The sequence below is a fragment of the Marmota monax genome, unplaced genomic scaffold (assembly GCF_021218885.2).
Source record: "Marmota monax isolate L192 unplaced genomic scaffold, Marmota_monax_Labrador192_F-V1.1 WCK01_AAM20220418_F8-fsc00203, whole genome shotgun sequence".
Lineage (NCBI taxonomy): Eukaryota > Metazoa > Chordata > Mammalia > Rodentia > Sciuridae > Marmota > Marmota monax.
In genome coordinates, this window is record NW_026694787.1 from 2,704,865 (window position 1) to 2,722,063 (window position 17,199).

At 36.9% G+C, this 17,199-nt stretch overlaps 1 protein-coding gene across 1 annotated transcript in view; it reads right to left on the minus strand.

Annotated features, from left to right (window-relative positions):
* Ppef1 (protein phosphatase with EF-hand domain 1) overlaps positions 1 to 17,199 on the minus strand; it is a 136,702-nt gene that overhangs the window by 91,283 nt on the left and 28,220 nt on the right. The window contains exon 6 of the mRNA XM_046425837.2: positions 12,043 to 12,208. Coding sequence (XP_046281793.1) covers positions 12,043 to 12,088 — 46 coding nt within the window. The 5' untranslated portion in view covers positions 12,089 to 12,208. The remainder of the gene's footprint in view (positions 1 to 12,042; positions 12,209 to 17,199) is intronic.

Below are 17,199 nucleotides of genomic sequence, written 5' to 3' on the forward strand. Positions count from 1 at the left end.
TGGATATCTAAATAGCCCCTGTCAGAGTCTCAAAATATTAAAGCAAAGGTACCCTAATCACATGGTGAATTAAGTAAAAGGTGAAGCTGCATTTAATTGGTATAAAGAATAGAAAGTCTGTTGGTTTTTTTGTCATCTCACACAGTGTGCTTATAGCATTAATCCTATATAAACCTCAAGGTCAACACATTATCATATCAAAAAAATGAATGACTAAGAATCATTATTGAGAGGGATCATAATTTCAAATGAAGAAAGTGGTCTTCTTTTACAAAGGAAAGTATTTTAAAATGATTGTCAACAAACCAGGAATTGTAGCACATTATATGGGCTGAAAATAAAGATTTAGCAGTCATGATATACTGACAATAATTGGTGTCATGGAGTAAAGTTACACAAGGAGAACATTAGAGTGACAAAATAAGAGGGCCAAGAGGAACCCAGAGAAACCCCAATATTTAAAAGTTAAGAGAAAGTAGAGACCACATAAATAGTTCCAGCAGAAACTGGAAAGGAAAACCAGGAGAAGGTGCTGCAACTGAAGCTGAAGGCAATAAGTATTTTAAAAAATGTGTATGAGTGCCAAGTACTACCAGGAAGTTGAGCAGAATCAGTACTGCGCATGCTCCATTGAATATCAAGCCCATTCATTTTCCCCAGGCTGGGATAGATGAGGAGGCATTAGACGGCAATTTTAGACAATTGGGAAATTCTGAATATAATGTTATCTATATGTAGATAACATATCTAACATTACCAGTGTTAAATTTCTTCAGTGTGATTTAGTATCATACTTATACTCTTTTAGGAGATGCATGGTAAAGTATATCAATGGTATATAACAACTGATGAATCTACATAAAGGACACATGGTATTCACTGTATTATATCATTCTTTCATCTTCTATTCCCTATACCCCACAGTGCCAGTAATGACTTCTTAATGGCAATAATAATCAAAAAAAGAACCAATACTAATAAGAATAGCAAGAGGCCCTCTAAACAATGTCACTCACTGTTTTTCCATGAAGGTCCCAAATTGAAACATAGAACTTAAACTTAGGTGTAAGGGGATAGGGGACATGTGGCTGACTATCACCAGAAGGCTCTCTCAAGCAGTTATAAATGACTTAATTGTCAAAATTTTAAACAATGAAATCAACTAGATTTTTTAAACCAGAATCCTATTAAGAATTTGAAAAATATCTGGCTTACTATTTAATAATTTTTAGATTTTTAAATAAAAATAACAGATACTTTTGATAAGAATAATCTCCATTAGAGAAATTTTCTATTTGTCATAGCTTTTGCATCAACTTGAAATCCAAAATGGTATAGTCTTTGTCAGTTCCTTAGCACTTAGAGAAATTGAGTAAGTGCATTTCTAAGTGGTCTCAAGGGAAGAAATAAAATATATTAGTGTTCTCAAAGTGCTCTGTGGGGGTGGTGGGAGGCAATAGATTATTAACTGAAAATCCATCGTCATAAAATTTTAAGTGTAAAGTGAAGTTCAGGCAAGTGAAATTACAATGATTTATTTGTGTTACATGGTAAAATTCCAATTCTCCAAGTCAAGGTAGGATACTGAATCTGTCAGATCTGGTTCTAATTCAGGTTTAGACACCAACTATTGGGCAGTTCTTCAATCCAAGTCTCAGTTTCTTCATCTTTATAAAAGGAAAACTAATCAGAACTTCCTCTAAGAGTTTTGGTGAGAAATAATGAATGTAGTAGGCACTAAATAAATCATAGGTAATATTAGTATTCTTTTGTATATTATGAAAAAAGTGAAATAACAAACATTGCAAAATCAATGCTACCTCTCTAAATGGAAGGTGGATAGCCTAGAATAAGAGGATGGTCTCGATTTTATATATAGGCTATTCTTTCTTAAAACTGCCACAATACTCCAGAGCCAGAGTACTGTGGTTGAGCTAAATGATCAAGCAGGAAAAGAAAATTCCTAAACACTATAAGACCACTAAAAACAGAAACCAAATTCTTGCCTTGACTCTCTTATTCTGTATTCTTTTTTTTTAATATTTATTTCTCTCTCTTTTTTTTTTTTTAGTTGTAGTTGGACACAATACTTTTACTTTATTTATTTTTATATGGTGCTGAGGATTGAACCCAGGGCCTCGCACTTGCTAGGTGAGCACTCTACCGCTGAGCCACGGCCCCAGCCCCTGTATTCTTTTTTTTAAAACTAAACTTTTTTTATATACTGAGGATCAGACCCAGTGCCTCACATGGGCGAGTGCTCAACCAGTGAGCCACAACCCTATCCCCTTATTTACTGTGTATTCTTAAGCCAATCACTTTGCTTCCCAAAGCCTGTTTTCTTTTCTACAAATTGAGAACAGCCCTTCTTCACAAGGTTGTGATGATCCAACGTATGTATTGTGAAAGGGCCTGGCCACCATACAAGCACTATGCAAATAAAAGGTACTTTATAGAAGTAAATTTAATTAAAGTTAGTTTCTGAAGGCAACAACATTAGGAGGCAGCATAAAAGGGTATAATGGCTGACAGTAACACTTCGTACTCAGAGCCCCATGGGTTCAAATCCCAACTCTGGCAGGTGAAAAGATGTATAACCTTGACAAATACCTCGCTGAGCATGAGCTGCTTCAACTATACACACAGGAATAACAACACTTTACTCAGGTTTATTGCAAGTAATAAATAAAATATATGTAAAATATGTTTAGCATGCTGTAAAATACTGTTAATAGCTATTATTTTCTCTCAAGAGTTTTTAAAATATGCATAGCCCTTGACACAGTAATTTCATATCTAATCACCTGATTAACCCATGGGAATAATCCAAACTAAGGAAATAGCATTGCATAAATAATTTTTTTTCAAAGTGCTATTTGTATTTTTTTTAAAAAAAAAAAGAGTGCAATCTTAGAAGAATACTTAAGTATATTATGGTCTAACCATTAAATGAAATATTTAACAATGGCTACATTGATGTTTACAAATCATTTATAACAACCTGAGAAATATTTATATAATAACATTTTAGTGCTGCAAGCGAGGCTACAAAAACTAATGTTTAGGATTATCAAAAATCTTTATTAGAGACAGCATTTGTGTTACAGCCAAAATTTGGATGTTATAAATTCTTCTGAGTATTTACAGATGTTGATTCTACTTTTGCTCCAAAGTATGCATGATGTATTTAAGTAATACTTTGAAGAAAAAAAACTCATAAAACCTACTACCACTTAGAAATTTGTTTGAATTTATGTCATTTGTTACTGTAAGTTCAGTTTATTCAAATTAGGTTAAATAAACACAGGATTTAAGCCAACATATGTTCCACCAAGGCCAATTCATTGTATAAGTGTTGAATATAAGCAGTCATTGTGGATTGAAGCGAGATCACACATGTAATGATAAATGAAGGGCTTTCTAATACTATATGGGCACTCTAAGAATTATTTCATATGACTATAAAGAAGTTAAGAGGCCTCCTGTCTCATTCACAGCAGTTTCTCCAAAATAATGTGGTGTGCCAGAGCACGTTGGTGGTATAGTGGTGAGCATAGCTGCCTTCCAAAATAATGTGGTGTTTCTAAAAGCAAATGATAATCATGAGGTTGGATTCTTCAAGATCATGAATAAATCATTTAGTTTTACCATAACTGCCAAGTGATGGGAGGTACCATACCAGAAAATGTATGTTTGTGTTTGTTGTAATTTTTTCACATTCTTGAACAAAGCATATTTATTAAAAATTTTAAATTTTCTATAAAAAGAGAAAAAACACACAAAATCTTCATTAGGGGCTGTGGCTATAACTCAGTAGTAGAGCACCTTCCTAGGTTCATTCCCCAGCACTGCGAAAAAGAAAAAGTATCTACATCATTATGATCCAGAAATGGACATTTCTCAAGACTAATGAACTATCCTGATATCCACTTGCTTGAGATTGAGTTAATCCCATAAAAGATGCTACATAAACTTTCATCTGTGCTACTCAAGAAGAACCCAGGTGCTAGCTGTTCATCTTTCGAGATGCTGTCTTATTGCTACATAAAACTTTTTCTTTCCTATCAAAAATCCTACATTACACCAAAGCAGGGGGTGGGGAACCCTGGAAGTTATTAACTCTGGATAGTAAAATGATGAGTATCAGTTATTTCTAACCACTTTTCTCTATTTTCTAAAATTTCTGAATGAGAAACATATTTCATGAATAAAACGTTTACCTCTGGGCAAATGTAAGTAAATATATAATACAAATACACAATAGTGTCAGCTTTCAGCAGGTTTGTTATATGAAATGCGAAATCATAATAAATCTTATTTGACACATTCAATAGGAGATAATAGAAAAATAAAAAGGATTATAACAAAATACTCTGGACAGGTCCATGTTAAAAAAAAATAGATAACATGGGCAAATTCCTAGAAAGATATGAACTGCCAAAAATTAGTCAAGAGAACATCTGAATAGACCTAAACAAGTAAAGAAATAAAATGATCAAAAAAACTACCCACAAAGAAAACCCCATGCTCAGATGGCTTCACTGATGAACTTTTACTAAACATTTAAAGAAAATGTAATATCTGCTCTTCACAAACTTTTACGAAAAACAAGGGAACACTTTCCAAATCATTCTATGTGGATAATATTACCCTGATATCAAAACCAGACAAAGACATCATGACAAAAGAAAACTAAGCTGGTAACTTTTATGAACACAGATATGAAATTCCCCTATAAAATACTAGCAAACTGAATTCAGCAACACATAAACAGCATTAATACACTATGGCCAAGTGGGACTTATACAAGGAATGCAAAGTTAGTTTAATATCTGAACTTCAAGTAACATAATATGCTAAAAAGGACAAAAAACCCACATGATCATCTTACAATATGCAGAAAAAGACTTTGACAAAATTATACTTTATAATTTTTAAAAAGCCAACAAACTAGGAATAGGACTGAACTTCCTCAACCTGATAAAAAAGCAACTATGAGAAAACCACAACTAATATCATACTTAATGGTGAAATATTAAATACCTTCCCCTAACAAGGCAAGGATGTCTACTCTGGCATTTCTATTTAACATTGGAAGATCTAGCAAGATTAGGTAATGAAATGAAATGAAAGCCACTAGAAGGGCTAAAATGTAGCTCAGCGGTAGAGCAATTGCCTAGCATGTACTAGGCCCTAGATTCCATCCCCAGCACCACACACACACAAGGCATTGGAAAGGAAGAAGTAAAACTATCTCTATTTGCAGCTGACATGATTTATAAATAAAAATTACTAATAAATCCACTAAAAATTTTTTAGAGAAAATAAATGAAGCCGGTGCAGTGATGCACACCTGTAAATCCAGCAACTGGGGAGGCTAGACAGGAGAATTGCAAGTTCAAAGCCAGCCTCAGCAATGGCAAGGCACTAAGCAACTCAGTGAGAGCCTGTCTCTAAATAAAATACAAAATGGGGCTGAGGATGGGGCTCAATGGTCAAGTGCCCCAGAGTTCAATCCCTGGTATCAAGAAAAGAAAAGAAAAGGAGAGAGAGAGAGAGAGAGAGAGAGAGAGAGAGAGAGAGAAAGAGAAAGAAAAAGAGAGAAAGAAAGAAATGAACAATGTACAATGCAATGAACAATCCAAAATGAAATTAAGAAAACAATTATTTACAATAGCACCAAAAAGAATAAAATACTTAGATTAAATTTCACAAAAGTAAAATAGTACACTACAAAATGTCAGTAAAAGAAATTAAAAACATACTGTGTTCATGGATCAGATGGCTTATTTATTAAAATGGTAATACACTCCAAATTGATCTGCAGATTCAACACAATCTCAATCAACATTCCAGCTGACTTCTTTGAGAAATTGACAAATCAATTCCAAAATTCATATGGAAATACAAGAAACCAGAACTGCCAAATCAATCTTTTTTTTTTTTTTAATTTTTAATATTTATTTTTCAGTTTTCGGCGGACACAACATCTTTGTTTGTATGTGGTGCTGAGGATCGAACCCGGGCTGCACGCATGCCAGGCGAGCGCACTACCACTTGAGCCACATCCCCAGCCCCCAAATCAATCTTGATAAACAAAGTTGAAGGACTCTGTTATGGTTTGGATATGAGGTGTCCTCCAAAAGCTCATAGGTTAATGCAGGAATATTCAGAGGTAAAATGATTAGATTATGAAAGCTGCAACCTAGGTGAATGGACTACCTGGGTGGTAACTGTAGGCAGGTGAGGGGTGGCTAGGGGAGGTAAGTCAGTGGGGGTGTGCCCTGGAAGGGTACATTTTCCCTTCATCCCCTTCCCTCTCCCTCTTTCTCTGCTTCCTTGCTGCCATGAGGGGAGCAGTTCCCTTCTGTCACACCCTTACCCCCATGATGTTTTGCCTCACATTGGGCCCAAAGCAATGGAGTCAGTCTATGGACTGAGATCCCTGAAACCGTGAACCAAAATGAACTTTTTCTCCGCTAAGTTGTTCTTGTTGGGTATTTTGGTCACAGAGACACAAACTTTCTACAAAGCTACACAATCTAGACTCTACAATACTAGCATAAGGAATACATACAGATCAATGGAATAAAATTGAGAGTCAAGAAATAAACTGTCACATTTACAGTCAATTGATTTTTGACAAGAGTACCAAGACCATTTAATGGGGAAAGAATAGTCCTCCTTTCAATAACTGTGCTGGAACAACTGGATATCCACATGAAAAGAATGAATTTATATCACTCCGTCACACATGTGAAAATTAACTCCAAATGGAACAAAATCCTACAAAACTTTTTTTTTAGTTGTAGATGGACACAGTAACTTTATTTTGCTTATTTATTTTTATGTGATGCTGAGGATCGAACCCAGTGCCTCACATGTGCTGGGCAAGTGCTCTACCACTGAGCTACAACCCCAACCCAGACTTCCTACAAAACTCTTAAGAGAAAATACAAGCATAAAACTTCTTGGATTTATCAGTGGACTCTTGGGTATGGTACCAAAAGCACACGTACACACAAAAATGGACTTTCTCAAAATTAAAAATTTTTTTCCTTCAAAGGACACCACTAAGAAAGTGCAAAGACAACTCACTAAATGGAAGAAAATATTGGCAAGTCATGTATTTGTTAAGGAATTTGTATCTAGAATATATGAAGAACTCTTACAACAAAATAATATAAAATAAATAACAATAACAAATGGATAAACGATCCGAATAGACACTTATCCAAGGAAGATAAACAAATGGTCAAAAACATGAAAAGATGTTCAACATCATTAGTCATTAGGGAAGTACAAACAAATTCCACAATGAGATTCTTCATTCCCACTAGGATGACTCTAATATAAAGGACAAAAATAAGTGCTATGAAGGGTGTGGAGAAATTACTACCCTCATTCACTGCTGATAGGAATGTAGACTGATACAACCACTTGGGGAAACAGTTTCGAAGTTTCCCAAAATGTTAAGCACATAGCTACCATATGTTCCAGCAATTTTACTTATTGGCATATGCCTAAGAAAACTGAAAACATACATCCACATGATAACTTATATATGAATTTTCATAACAACATTGTTCATAATAATAAAAAAAATAGTACCAACCTAATGTCTGTCAATTAATAATGGATTAACATGATATGGCATATTCATACAATGGAACGTTATTCATTAATAAAAAGGAATGAAGTACTGATTCATGATACAACATGGACAAAGTCAGGCACAAAAGGTCACATAGTGTGTGATTTCATTTACATGAAATGTACAGAATAAAATTCACAGAGATTGCCAGGGATTGAGGGGAGAGGGAAATCAGGAGAAACTGCTTAAAGGACAGGGGTTTTACTCTGGAGTAAAAGAAATGTTTTGGAACCAGACAGGTGGTGCAATATTGTAAATGTACTAAATGCCATTGAGTTGCTCACTTTACAACAGTTGGTTGTATGTTATGAGTTTCACCTCAATAAAGTATTTATTTATTTTTTTTTTTTTAATTTTTTTTATTGGTTGTTCAAAACATTATAAAGCTCTTGACATATCATATTTCATACATTAGATTCAAGTTGGTTATGAACTCCCAATTTTACCCCAAATACAGATTGCAGAATCACATCGGTTACACATCCACATTTTTACATAATGCCCTATTAGTAACTGTTGTATTCTGCTACCTTACCTATCCTCTACCATCCCGCCTCCCTCCCCTCCCATCTTCTCTCTCTACCCCATCCACTGTAATTCATATCTCTCCTTGTTTATTTTCCCATTCCCCTCACAACCTCTTATATGTAATTTTGTATAACAATGAGGGTCTCCCTCCATTACCATGCAATTTCCCTTTTCTCTCCCTTTCCATCCCACCTCATGTATCTGTTTAATGTTAATCTTTTCTTCCTGCTCTTCCTCCCTGCTCTGTTCTTAGTTGCTCTCATTATATCAAAGAAGACATTTGGTATTTGTTTTTTAGGGATTGGCTAGCTTCACTAAGCATAATCTGCTCTAGTGCCATCCATTTCCCTGCAAATTCTATGATTTTGTCATTTTTTAGTGCTGCGTAATACTCCATGGTGTATAAATGCCACATTTTTTTTTATCCATTCATCTATTGAAGGGCATCTGGGTTGGTTCCACAGTCTAGCAATTGTGAATTGTGCTGCTATGAACATCGATGTAGCAGTATCCCTGTAGTACGCTCTTTTAAGGTCTTCAGGGAAAAGTCCAAGAAGGGCAATAGCTGGGTCAAATGGTGGCTCCATTCCCAGCTTTTCCAGGAGTCTCCATACTGTTTTCCAGATTGGCCGCACCAGTTTGCAGTCCCACCAGCAATGTACAAGAGTACCCTTTTCCCCACATCCTCTCCAGCACTTTTTGTTGTTTGACTTCATAATGGCTGCCAATCTTACTGGAGTGAGATGGTATCTTAGGGTGGTTTTGATTTGCATTTCTCTGACTGCTAGAGATGGTGAACATTTTTTCATGTACTTGTTGATTGATTGTATGTCCTCCTCTGAGAACTGTCTGTTCAGGTCTTTGGCCCATTTGTTGATTGGGTTATTTGTTTTCTTATTGTTTAATTTTTTGAGTTCTTTGTATACTCTGGATATTAGGGCTCTATCTGAAGTGTGAGGAGTAAAAATTTGTTCCCATGATGTAGGCTCCCTATTTACCTCTTTTATTGTTTCTCTTGCTGAGAGAAAACTTTTCAGTTTAAGTAAGTCCCATTTGTTGATTTTTGTTATCAACTTTTGTGCTATGGGTGTCCTATTAAGGAATTTGGAGCCCGACCCTACAATATGTAGATCGGCGCCAACTTTTTCTTCTATCAGACGCAGAGTCTCTGATTTGATATCTAGGTCCTTGATCCACTTTGAGTTAACTTTTGTGCATGGCGAGAGGAGGGGATTCAGTTTCATTTTGTTGCATATGGATTTCCAGTTTTCCCAGCACCATTTATTGAAGATGCTATCCTCCCTCCATTGCATGCTTTTAGCTCCTTTATCAAATATAAGATAGTTATAGCTTTGTGGATTAGTCTCTGTGTCCTCTATTCTGTACCATTGGTCCACCCTCCTGTTTTGGTACCAGTACCATGCTGTTTTTGTTACTATTGCTCTGTAATATAGTTTTAAGTCTGGTATCGCTATACCGCCTGATTCGCACTTCCTGCTTAGAATTGCTTTTGCTATTCTGGGTCTTTTATTTTTCCATATGAATTTCATGATTGCTTTATCCATTTCTACAAGAAATGCCGTTGGGATTTTGATTGGCATTGCATTAAACCTATAGAGAACTTTTGGTAATATCGCCATTTTGATGATGTTAGTTCTGCCTATCCATGAACAGGGTATATTTTTCCATCTTCTAAGATCTTCTTCTACTTCTCTTTTTAGGGTTTTGTAGTTTTCATTATATAAATCTTTCACCTCTTTTGTTAGGTTGGGTTAAAACAAATTCTCCTCAAGTTCAAGAATCAAATAGACCACAACACAATAATTATGGGTGACTTCAACACACCTCTCTCACAATTGGACAGATCCTCCAAACAAAAGCTGAATAAAGAAACTATAGAACTCAATATCACAATCAACAACCTAGACTTAACTGACATATATAGAATATATCAACCATCATCAAGTGGATATACTTTTTTCTCAGCAGCACATGGATCCTCCTCAAAAATAGACCATATATTATGCCATAGGGCAACCCTCAGTAAATATACAGGGGTGGAGATAATACCATGCATTTTATCTGATCATAATGGAATGAAACTGGAAATCAATGATAAAAGAAGGAAGGAAAAATCCTACATCACATGGAAAATGAACAATATGTTACTGAATGATCAATGGGTTACAGAAGACATAAAGGAAGAAATCAAAAAATTCTTAGAGATAAATGAAAATACAGACACAACATATCGGAATCTATGGGACACAATGAAAGCAGTTTTAAGAGGGAAATTCATCGCTTGGAGGTCATTCCTCAAAAAAAGGAAAAACCAACAAATAAATGAGCTCACACTTCATCTCAAAGCCCTAGAAAAGGAAGAGCAAAACAACAGCAAATGTAGCAGAAGGCAAGAAATAATTAAAATCAGAGCGGAAATCAATGAAATTTAAACAAAAGAAACTATTGAAAAAATTAACAAAACTAAAAGTTGGTTCTTTGAAAAAATAAATAAGATCGACAGACCCTTAGCCATGCTAACGAAGAGAAGAAGAGAGAGAACTCAAATCACTAACATACGGGATGAAAAAGGCAATATCACAACAGACACTACAGAAATACAGAAGACAATTAGAAATTATTTTGAAAACCTATATTCCAATAAAATAGAAGATAGTGAAGACATTGATAAATTCCTTAAGTCATATGATTTGCCCAGACTGAGTCAGGAGGATACTCACAACTTAAACAGACCAATAACAATAGATGAAATAGAAGAAGCAATCAAAAGACTTCCAACCAAGAAAAGCCCAGGACCGGATGGGTATACAGCGGAGTTTTACAAAACCTTTAAGGAAGAATTAATACCAATACTTTTCAAGTTATTTCAGGAAATAGAAAAAGAAGGAGCTCTGCCAAATTCATTCTATGAGGCCAACATCACCCTGATTCCGAAACCAGACAAAGACACCTCAAAGAAAGAAAACTACAGACCAATATCTCTGATGAACATAGATGCAAAAATCCTCAATAAAATTCTGGCGAATCGGATACAAAGGCACATCAAAAAAATTGTGCACCATGATCAAGTAGGATTCATCCCTGGGATGCAAGGATGGTTCAATATACGGAAATCAATAAATGTTATTCACCACATCAATAGACTTAAAAATAAGAACCATATGATCATCTCAATAGACGCAGAAAAAGCATTCGACAAAGTACAGCATCCCTTTATGTTCAAAACATTAGAAAAACTAGGGATAACAGGAACTTACCTCGACATTGTAAAAGCTATCTATGCTAAGCCTCAGGCTAGCATCATTCTCAATGGAGAAAAATTGAAGGCATTCCCCCTAAAATCTGGAACAAGACAGGGATGCCCTCTATCACCACTTCTATTCAATATAGTTCTCGAAACACTGGCCAGAGCAATTAGACAGACGAAAGAAATTAAAGGCATAAAAATAGGAAAGGAAGAACTTAAATTATCACTATTTGCAGATGACATGATTCTATACCTAGAAGACCCAAAAGGGTCTACAAAAAAACTACTAGAACTAATAAATGAATTCAGCAAAGTGGCAGGATATAAAATCAACACGCATAAATCAAAGGCATTTCTGTATATCAGCGACAAAACTTCTGAAACGGAAATGAGGAAAAACACTCCATTCACAATATCCTCAAAAAAAATAAAATACTTGGGAATCAATAAAGTATTTAAAAGAAAAAACAATCCAAAAATCCTAGTTAACACTTCTGTTCACAAATAACATTTCAAAGGGGGAAAAGTATTTCAAAAAGAGACAGAATTTTTCTTTTCATTCATAAACACAGGCAACATTTCCAGCACTCACTTTTCTCAGATTTCTTGTTTCCTGTTGAAGAACTGCTACAACCCATGATTTCTAAATCATATTATGTTCACAAATTCAACTTCTGATTCCAAGATAAGAGTATGAAAAGTCTCTTCCTTGATGTTGTGAGGAGCTGCTCTTAGTTGATCCCCTTCAATCACAGATACTAATAAGAAACAGGAGGGAAGGAGAGAAAGTATCAGTTAACAACATGATAGCTAAGGGGCTGCAGAATTCGTTTTATGCTTCTTCTGAATTACTATTCATTGTGTGATGTGGAAAGTGATCAGACATAATCTGACCCCGATTTATTTTCCAAATCACAACAGTAGCTACAGAGCAGCTACACACACAAATTATAGTTTCTCCATCTCTAAATCAAATCTAACCCTAAAATTAAGCATTAATAGTCAGACATGGTAGATAGCACATGCCTGTAATCCCAGCTACTCAGGAGGCTGGGGGCAAGAGGATGGAAAGTTTGAGGCCAGCCTTGGTAACTCAATAAGACCATCTCAAAATAAAAAATAAAAAGGGCTAAGAATGTAGCCAAGTGGTAATCTCCAGCACCTTAAAAAAGAAGCATTAATAATGAAATAAATAATTGAACTGTAAGAATGTATTATTTTCTAATTGAAATACAGAGAATGGAGGAGCTGATATAATTGTTTTGACTTTAAACTCAAAGTAATTAAATCTATCTGGACTTTAAAAACACAAATTGGAGGCTGACTATGAGAAAAAAACAACATGTATAAACAACTGTGACAAAATTAAAATCAAAGTGAATTTTTTGACAATATATTTCATTTTTCAATCAGTTGAGGGTGCTTGTTTAAAAGAAGAAAATTCAAGACCTCCCCTCAAATTTAGGAATCATTATCTGTGACAGTGTCCTTTTTACCGTTTTTAGTACTGGGGCACTTTGCCACTGAGCTATATCCCTAGCCTTTTTTTGTTGAGAGCCACAGCCGAAGGGGCCCCAGCAAACTTCCAGCTGCCGGCTGATGATTGGCTCACAGCGGCCCCAGCAACATCTAGCTGATTGGCTCCTCTGCGGTGATGCTCATTGGGCTGTTAGTCTTCCCTTGAGGGAGTACTTTCCATTCATATCTCTGATCAGGACCTTCATGATTCAGTGCAGGGATAGTAAATGCAAAACGTGGACTATCCTCAGGATGAATTGGAATTGAAAAAAAACAATCTTTAATATCTATAACTAAAACATACCAGGTTTTTGGCAAAGCAGACAATTGAGGAATCCCTGATTGAGCAGGTCCCATAATAACCATCTCATTATTAATGGCTCTTAAATCTTGCAATAATCTCCATTTACCAGATTTCTTTTTGATGACAAAAATGGGAGTATTATGGGGAGATACAGAAGGTTGTATATGTCCTTCCGCTAATTGTTGTTTGACCAGGTCATGGGCTGCTTGTATCTTTTCTTTAGTCAGGGGCCACTGAGGAACCCATACTGGTCTTTCTGATTTCCAAGTAATTTTTATTGTCTCAGTGGCCCTTTCTGAAAATCCAACCCATGTCTGTCTGTTCCTTGATCTATTTGTATTGGTGCTGCTATACCTTGTTCTTGTTTTTCTAATCTTTTTCCTTTCCTAAAACCTTGTCTAGTCATAATAGTGGGTGCATTTTGATAGATGTTATTTGTTAATGTCAAACCTAATTGATCTAGGACACCTTGTCCCCATAAATTTACGGGAAGATGATCCAATACATATGGCTGTATAGTTCCTTCACATCCTTCAGGATCCTTCCAATCTAATACCATTGCACTTCTATGGGGATTAGTCGCCACTCCTAGGCCTCGAAGCGTTTGAGTGGCTTGTTGTAATGGCCAATGTTTTGGCCATTCTTGACGAGAGATGATGCTAAGGTCTGCACCTGTATCCAGTAGTCCATTAAATTCATGTCCTTGAATATTTAGTTTTAGCATGGGGCGAGAATCTAAATTTAAAGAAAGCATAGCCCAATCTACACCTGTGAAGCCTAATCCCTTGGAACCTCTTTCTACAGTATGACTGGAAAATTTATCATGTAGGCTGGGTATTATTAGTAACTCTGCTATTCTATCTCCTGGTGAAATTACTGATATACCCTTTGGAGAACTGGCTATAATTTTTATTTCACCTTCATAATCGGGATCAATTACCCCAGGACTTATCATAAGTCCTTTTAGAGTAGAAGAGCTGCGTCCCAATAATAAGCCTACTGTTCCTTTGGGAAGAGGTCCTTTTACCCCTGTGGGAATGATTTGAACTCCCATTTCTGGAGTTAGTACTGCTCTGGCGGAGGCGCAGATGTCCAACCCTGCGCTCCCTCTGGTTTGTCTGATGAGGGATCTGATGGACAATGTGTCCTGGGCACTACCCTGATGGGGTTGCTGGGTTCCTCCAGTGCTCCATATATTTGTGGTTTTGGGCCCCGGAGCATTGGGCCCCCCTGTCCATTTTTTGGCAATGGAGCCCGATGCCTTTCTCCACGATATCATGGATAAACACCTGGTCCTTGTTCATTTTTTGATAATGGAGTACCCTCTATGGTGGTTTGAGAACGGCATTCGTTAGCCCAATGTCTCCCTCTACGGCATCGTGGGCAAATACCTGGTATTCTACTCCTTTGATACCTAGTTTTGTTAAACCCTCCTCCAATGGGGCAATTCCTTTTAAAATGTCCTGTTTGTTCACAATTGTAGCATGTTCTTGGCCTGGCATCTAAAGCCTGTTTTACTGCAGCTGCCACAATTTGCCCTTGTTCATTAATGTCTCTGGCATCTAAAGCCTGTTTTACTGCAGCTGCCACGACTTGCTCTTGTTCATTAATGTCTCTACATAATTTAATATATGTGTTTAAATCTTCATGTTTCCATGGTCTAATGATATCTCTGCACCAACGATTCGCTTGCTCATAAGCCAGGTGTTTTAGTAATGGCATTGCTTGTTCTGTATTCCCAAAAACTCTGGTAGCTGTTTGAATAAGCCTATCTACAAATTCAGCATAAGGTTCATTAGCTCCTTGTATTACCTTAGATAATTGACCTTGTAAACCTCCATGTCCTTGTAAAGTCTTCCATGCCTTAATTGCATCTACAGCAATTTGTGCATATACACCAGGATCATATGCAATTTTTTGCTGCTGATCCTCATAAGGTCCCTTTCCTAACAACATATCTAGATTTCTCTGAGGATAACCAGCTGCTGCATTTCGCCTAGCCGTCTCCTTGCAAAATTCCTCATTGGCAACCTTCCATAACAGGTATTGTTCTCCATTTAGTACAGCTTTACACATATTAGCCCAATCTGCTGGCGTCATGTTCAAGTTGTTAATGGATTCGACCATGCTTACAGTGAAGGGTGCTTGAGGACCATAGGTTGTTACAGCCTCTTTTAGCTGCTTCACTGTTTTGAAATTTAAAACATGGTAAACTCGCTGCCCTCCTGCCTCAAATACAGGGCATGTTAATATTTGAGATCTTGTCTCAGGATCCCAACTATCAACTGCGGGGGTTGGGGACCTCCCAGCATATGGAGGTGGCCTTGTTAGTTGGACACTTACGTCCTCTAGTGATAGAAAGGTGTTAGTAGCAGTCTCCTGTAGAGGTGGTGCTGTTGGTTGGACACTTACACCCTCTGGTGATAGAAAGGTGTTAGTAGCAGTCTCCTGTTGTAACTTTCCCCCTGATGGCTTTTTCTGTTTTACACTGTCTTTCTCTGTCTGACTAGCTTGAGAGGCCTTCTCTTTTACTTGAATCTTTTCCTCTGTCTGACTAGCTTGAGAGACCTTCTCTTTTACTTGAATCAATGTGTCTTCTCCTTCCTCTACCATTGTCTGAACTGAAGGCTTTGGACTAAGCAAACAAGATATGAACGTCCACAATGGCAATGTGCCAACTGGCAGAGTCCCTGGCTTTTCTTTTCTATTCTTTTTAAATCTTCACCATGATGGTTCCATTGTGATATATTTAACAACTCCTCCTTAAAAAGCCATGGGCTACATTTTTGTATTGTATCAACATATGCCCTGACCTTGATTTTACTGAGATGCCTCCTTCCTCTAACAATTTACTTAACACTCTTTCAGTTTGTTTTTTTACTAATTTCTGATCCCATATTTCTACTATAATACAACCCAACAAGATAACGCCTAACAAAACTGAAACAGAGTGAAACAAAATTGGAACAACACAAAATCATTATAATAGCCTCCTGAAATGTCCATCTGTCCTTTCTCCCTATCTGTTCCTCAGATGTGAGTGGTTTTTCTTCCATCTTACACATCTCCAGGGACAGGCAACTTAAAACAAAAGTGAAACAAAATAACAAAAGAAGAATCTTAAAATGGCTACCCATCCTCTCGCCCTGCCCTCAGGGGCGAGCAGTTTACCTTATCACTTACCCTCAGTCGCTCCCCGTGCGAGCCACCAAATGCCGCAGTCTGGCTGGGCACAATCAGGAGCCACTTGTCAAAAGAAACCAACTTTATTTTTAGAACCACACACGCCAAACAAAATAGCCTCTCAGGAAAAACCCTCAGAGCCCCAACTGCCACCACAGGCTTCCCACAAGCCTCTCTCTCCCACACAAGCCTCTCTCCACCTCCCACAATCCAGCCTTTTTTATTTTGAGACAGGATCTCCCTAAATTGCTGAGGCTAGCCTTGAACTCAAGGTCTTCCTGCTCAGCCTCCAGAGTCACTGGGATTACAGGCATGGCCCAAGAGTGTCCTTTTTTTTAATATTTATTTTTTTAGGTGTAGATGGACACAACACAATGCCTTTATTTTTATGTGGTGCTGAGGATCAAACCCAAGTCCCGCCCGTGCTAGGCGAGTGCTCTACTGTTGAGCCACAATCCCAGCCCCAAGAGTGTCCTTTTTAAATGAGCTCTCCAGGCATTCCTGAGACCCCTCTGAAGTCTCCCCTCTTGCTTACTAGATCCTTCTGATGAGGCTGCTGAATTGGCATTTCCATAACCACTTGATGAGGGTTTTAAACAAAATTCCCCTCTGTAGTATACCATCTCATTGCTTTTGGGGGTGATGTTTATTTTGTGATGCTCTGACTCTGGACTTTACCTACTTTTTTCTATCATTTTTTTCTATTACTACTACACTAAAGACTTAAAAATTTCAATTCAACTA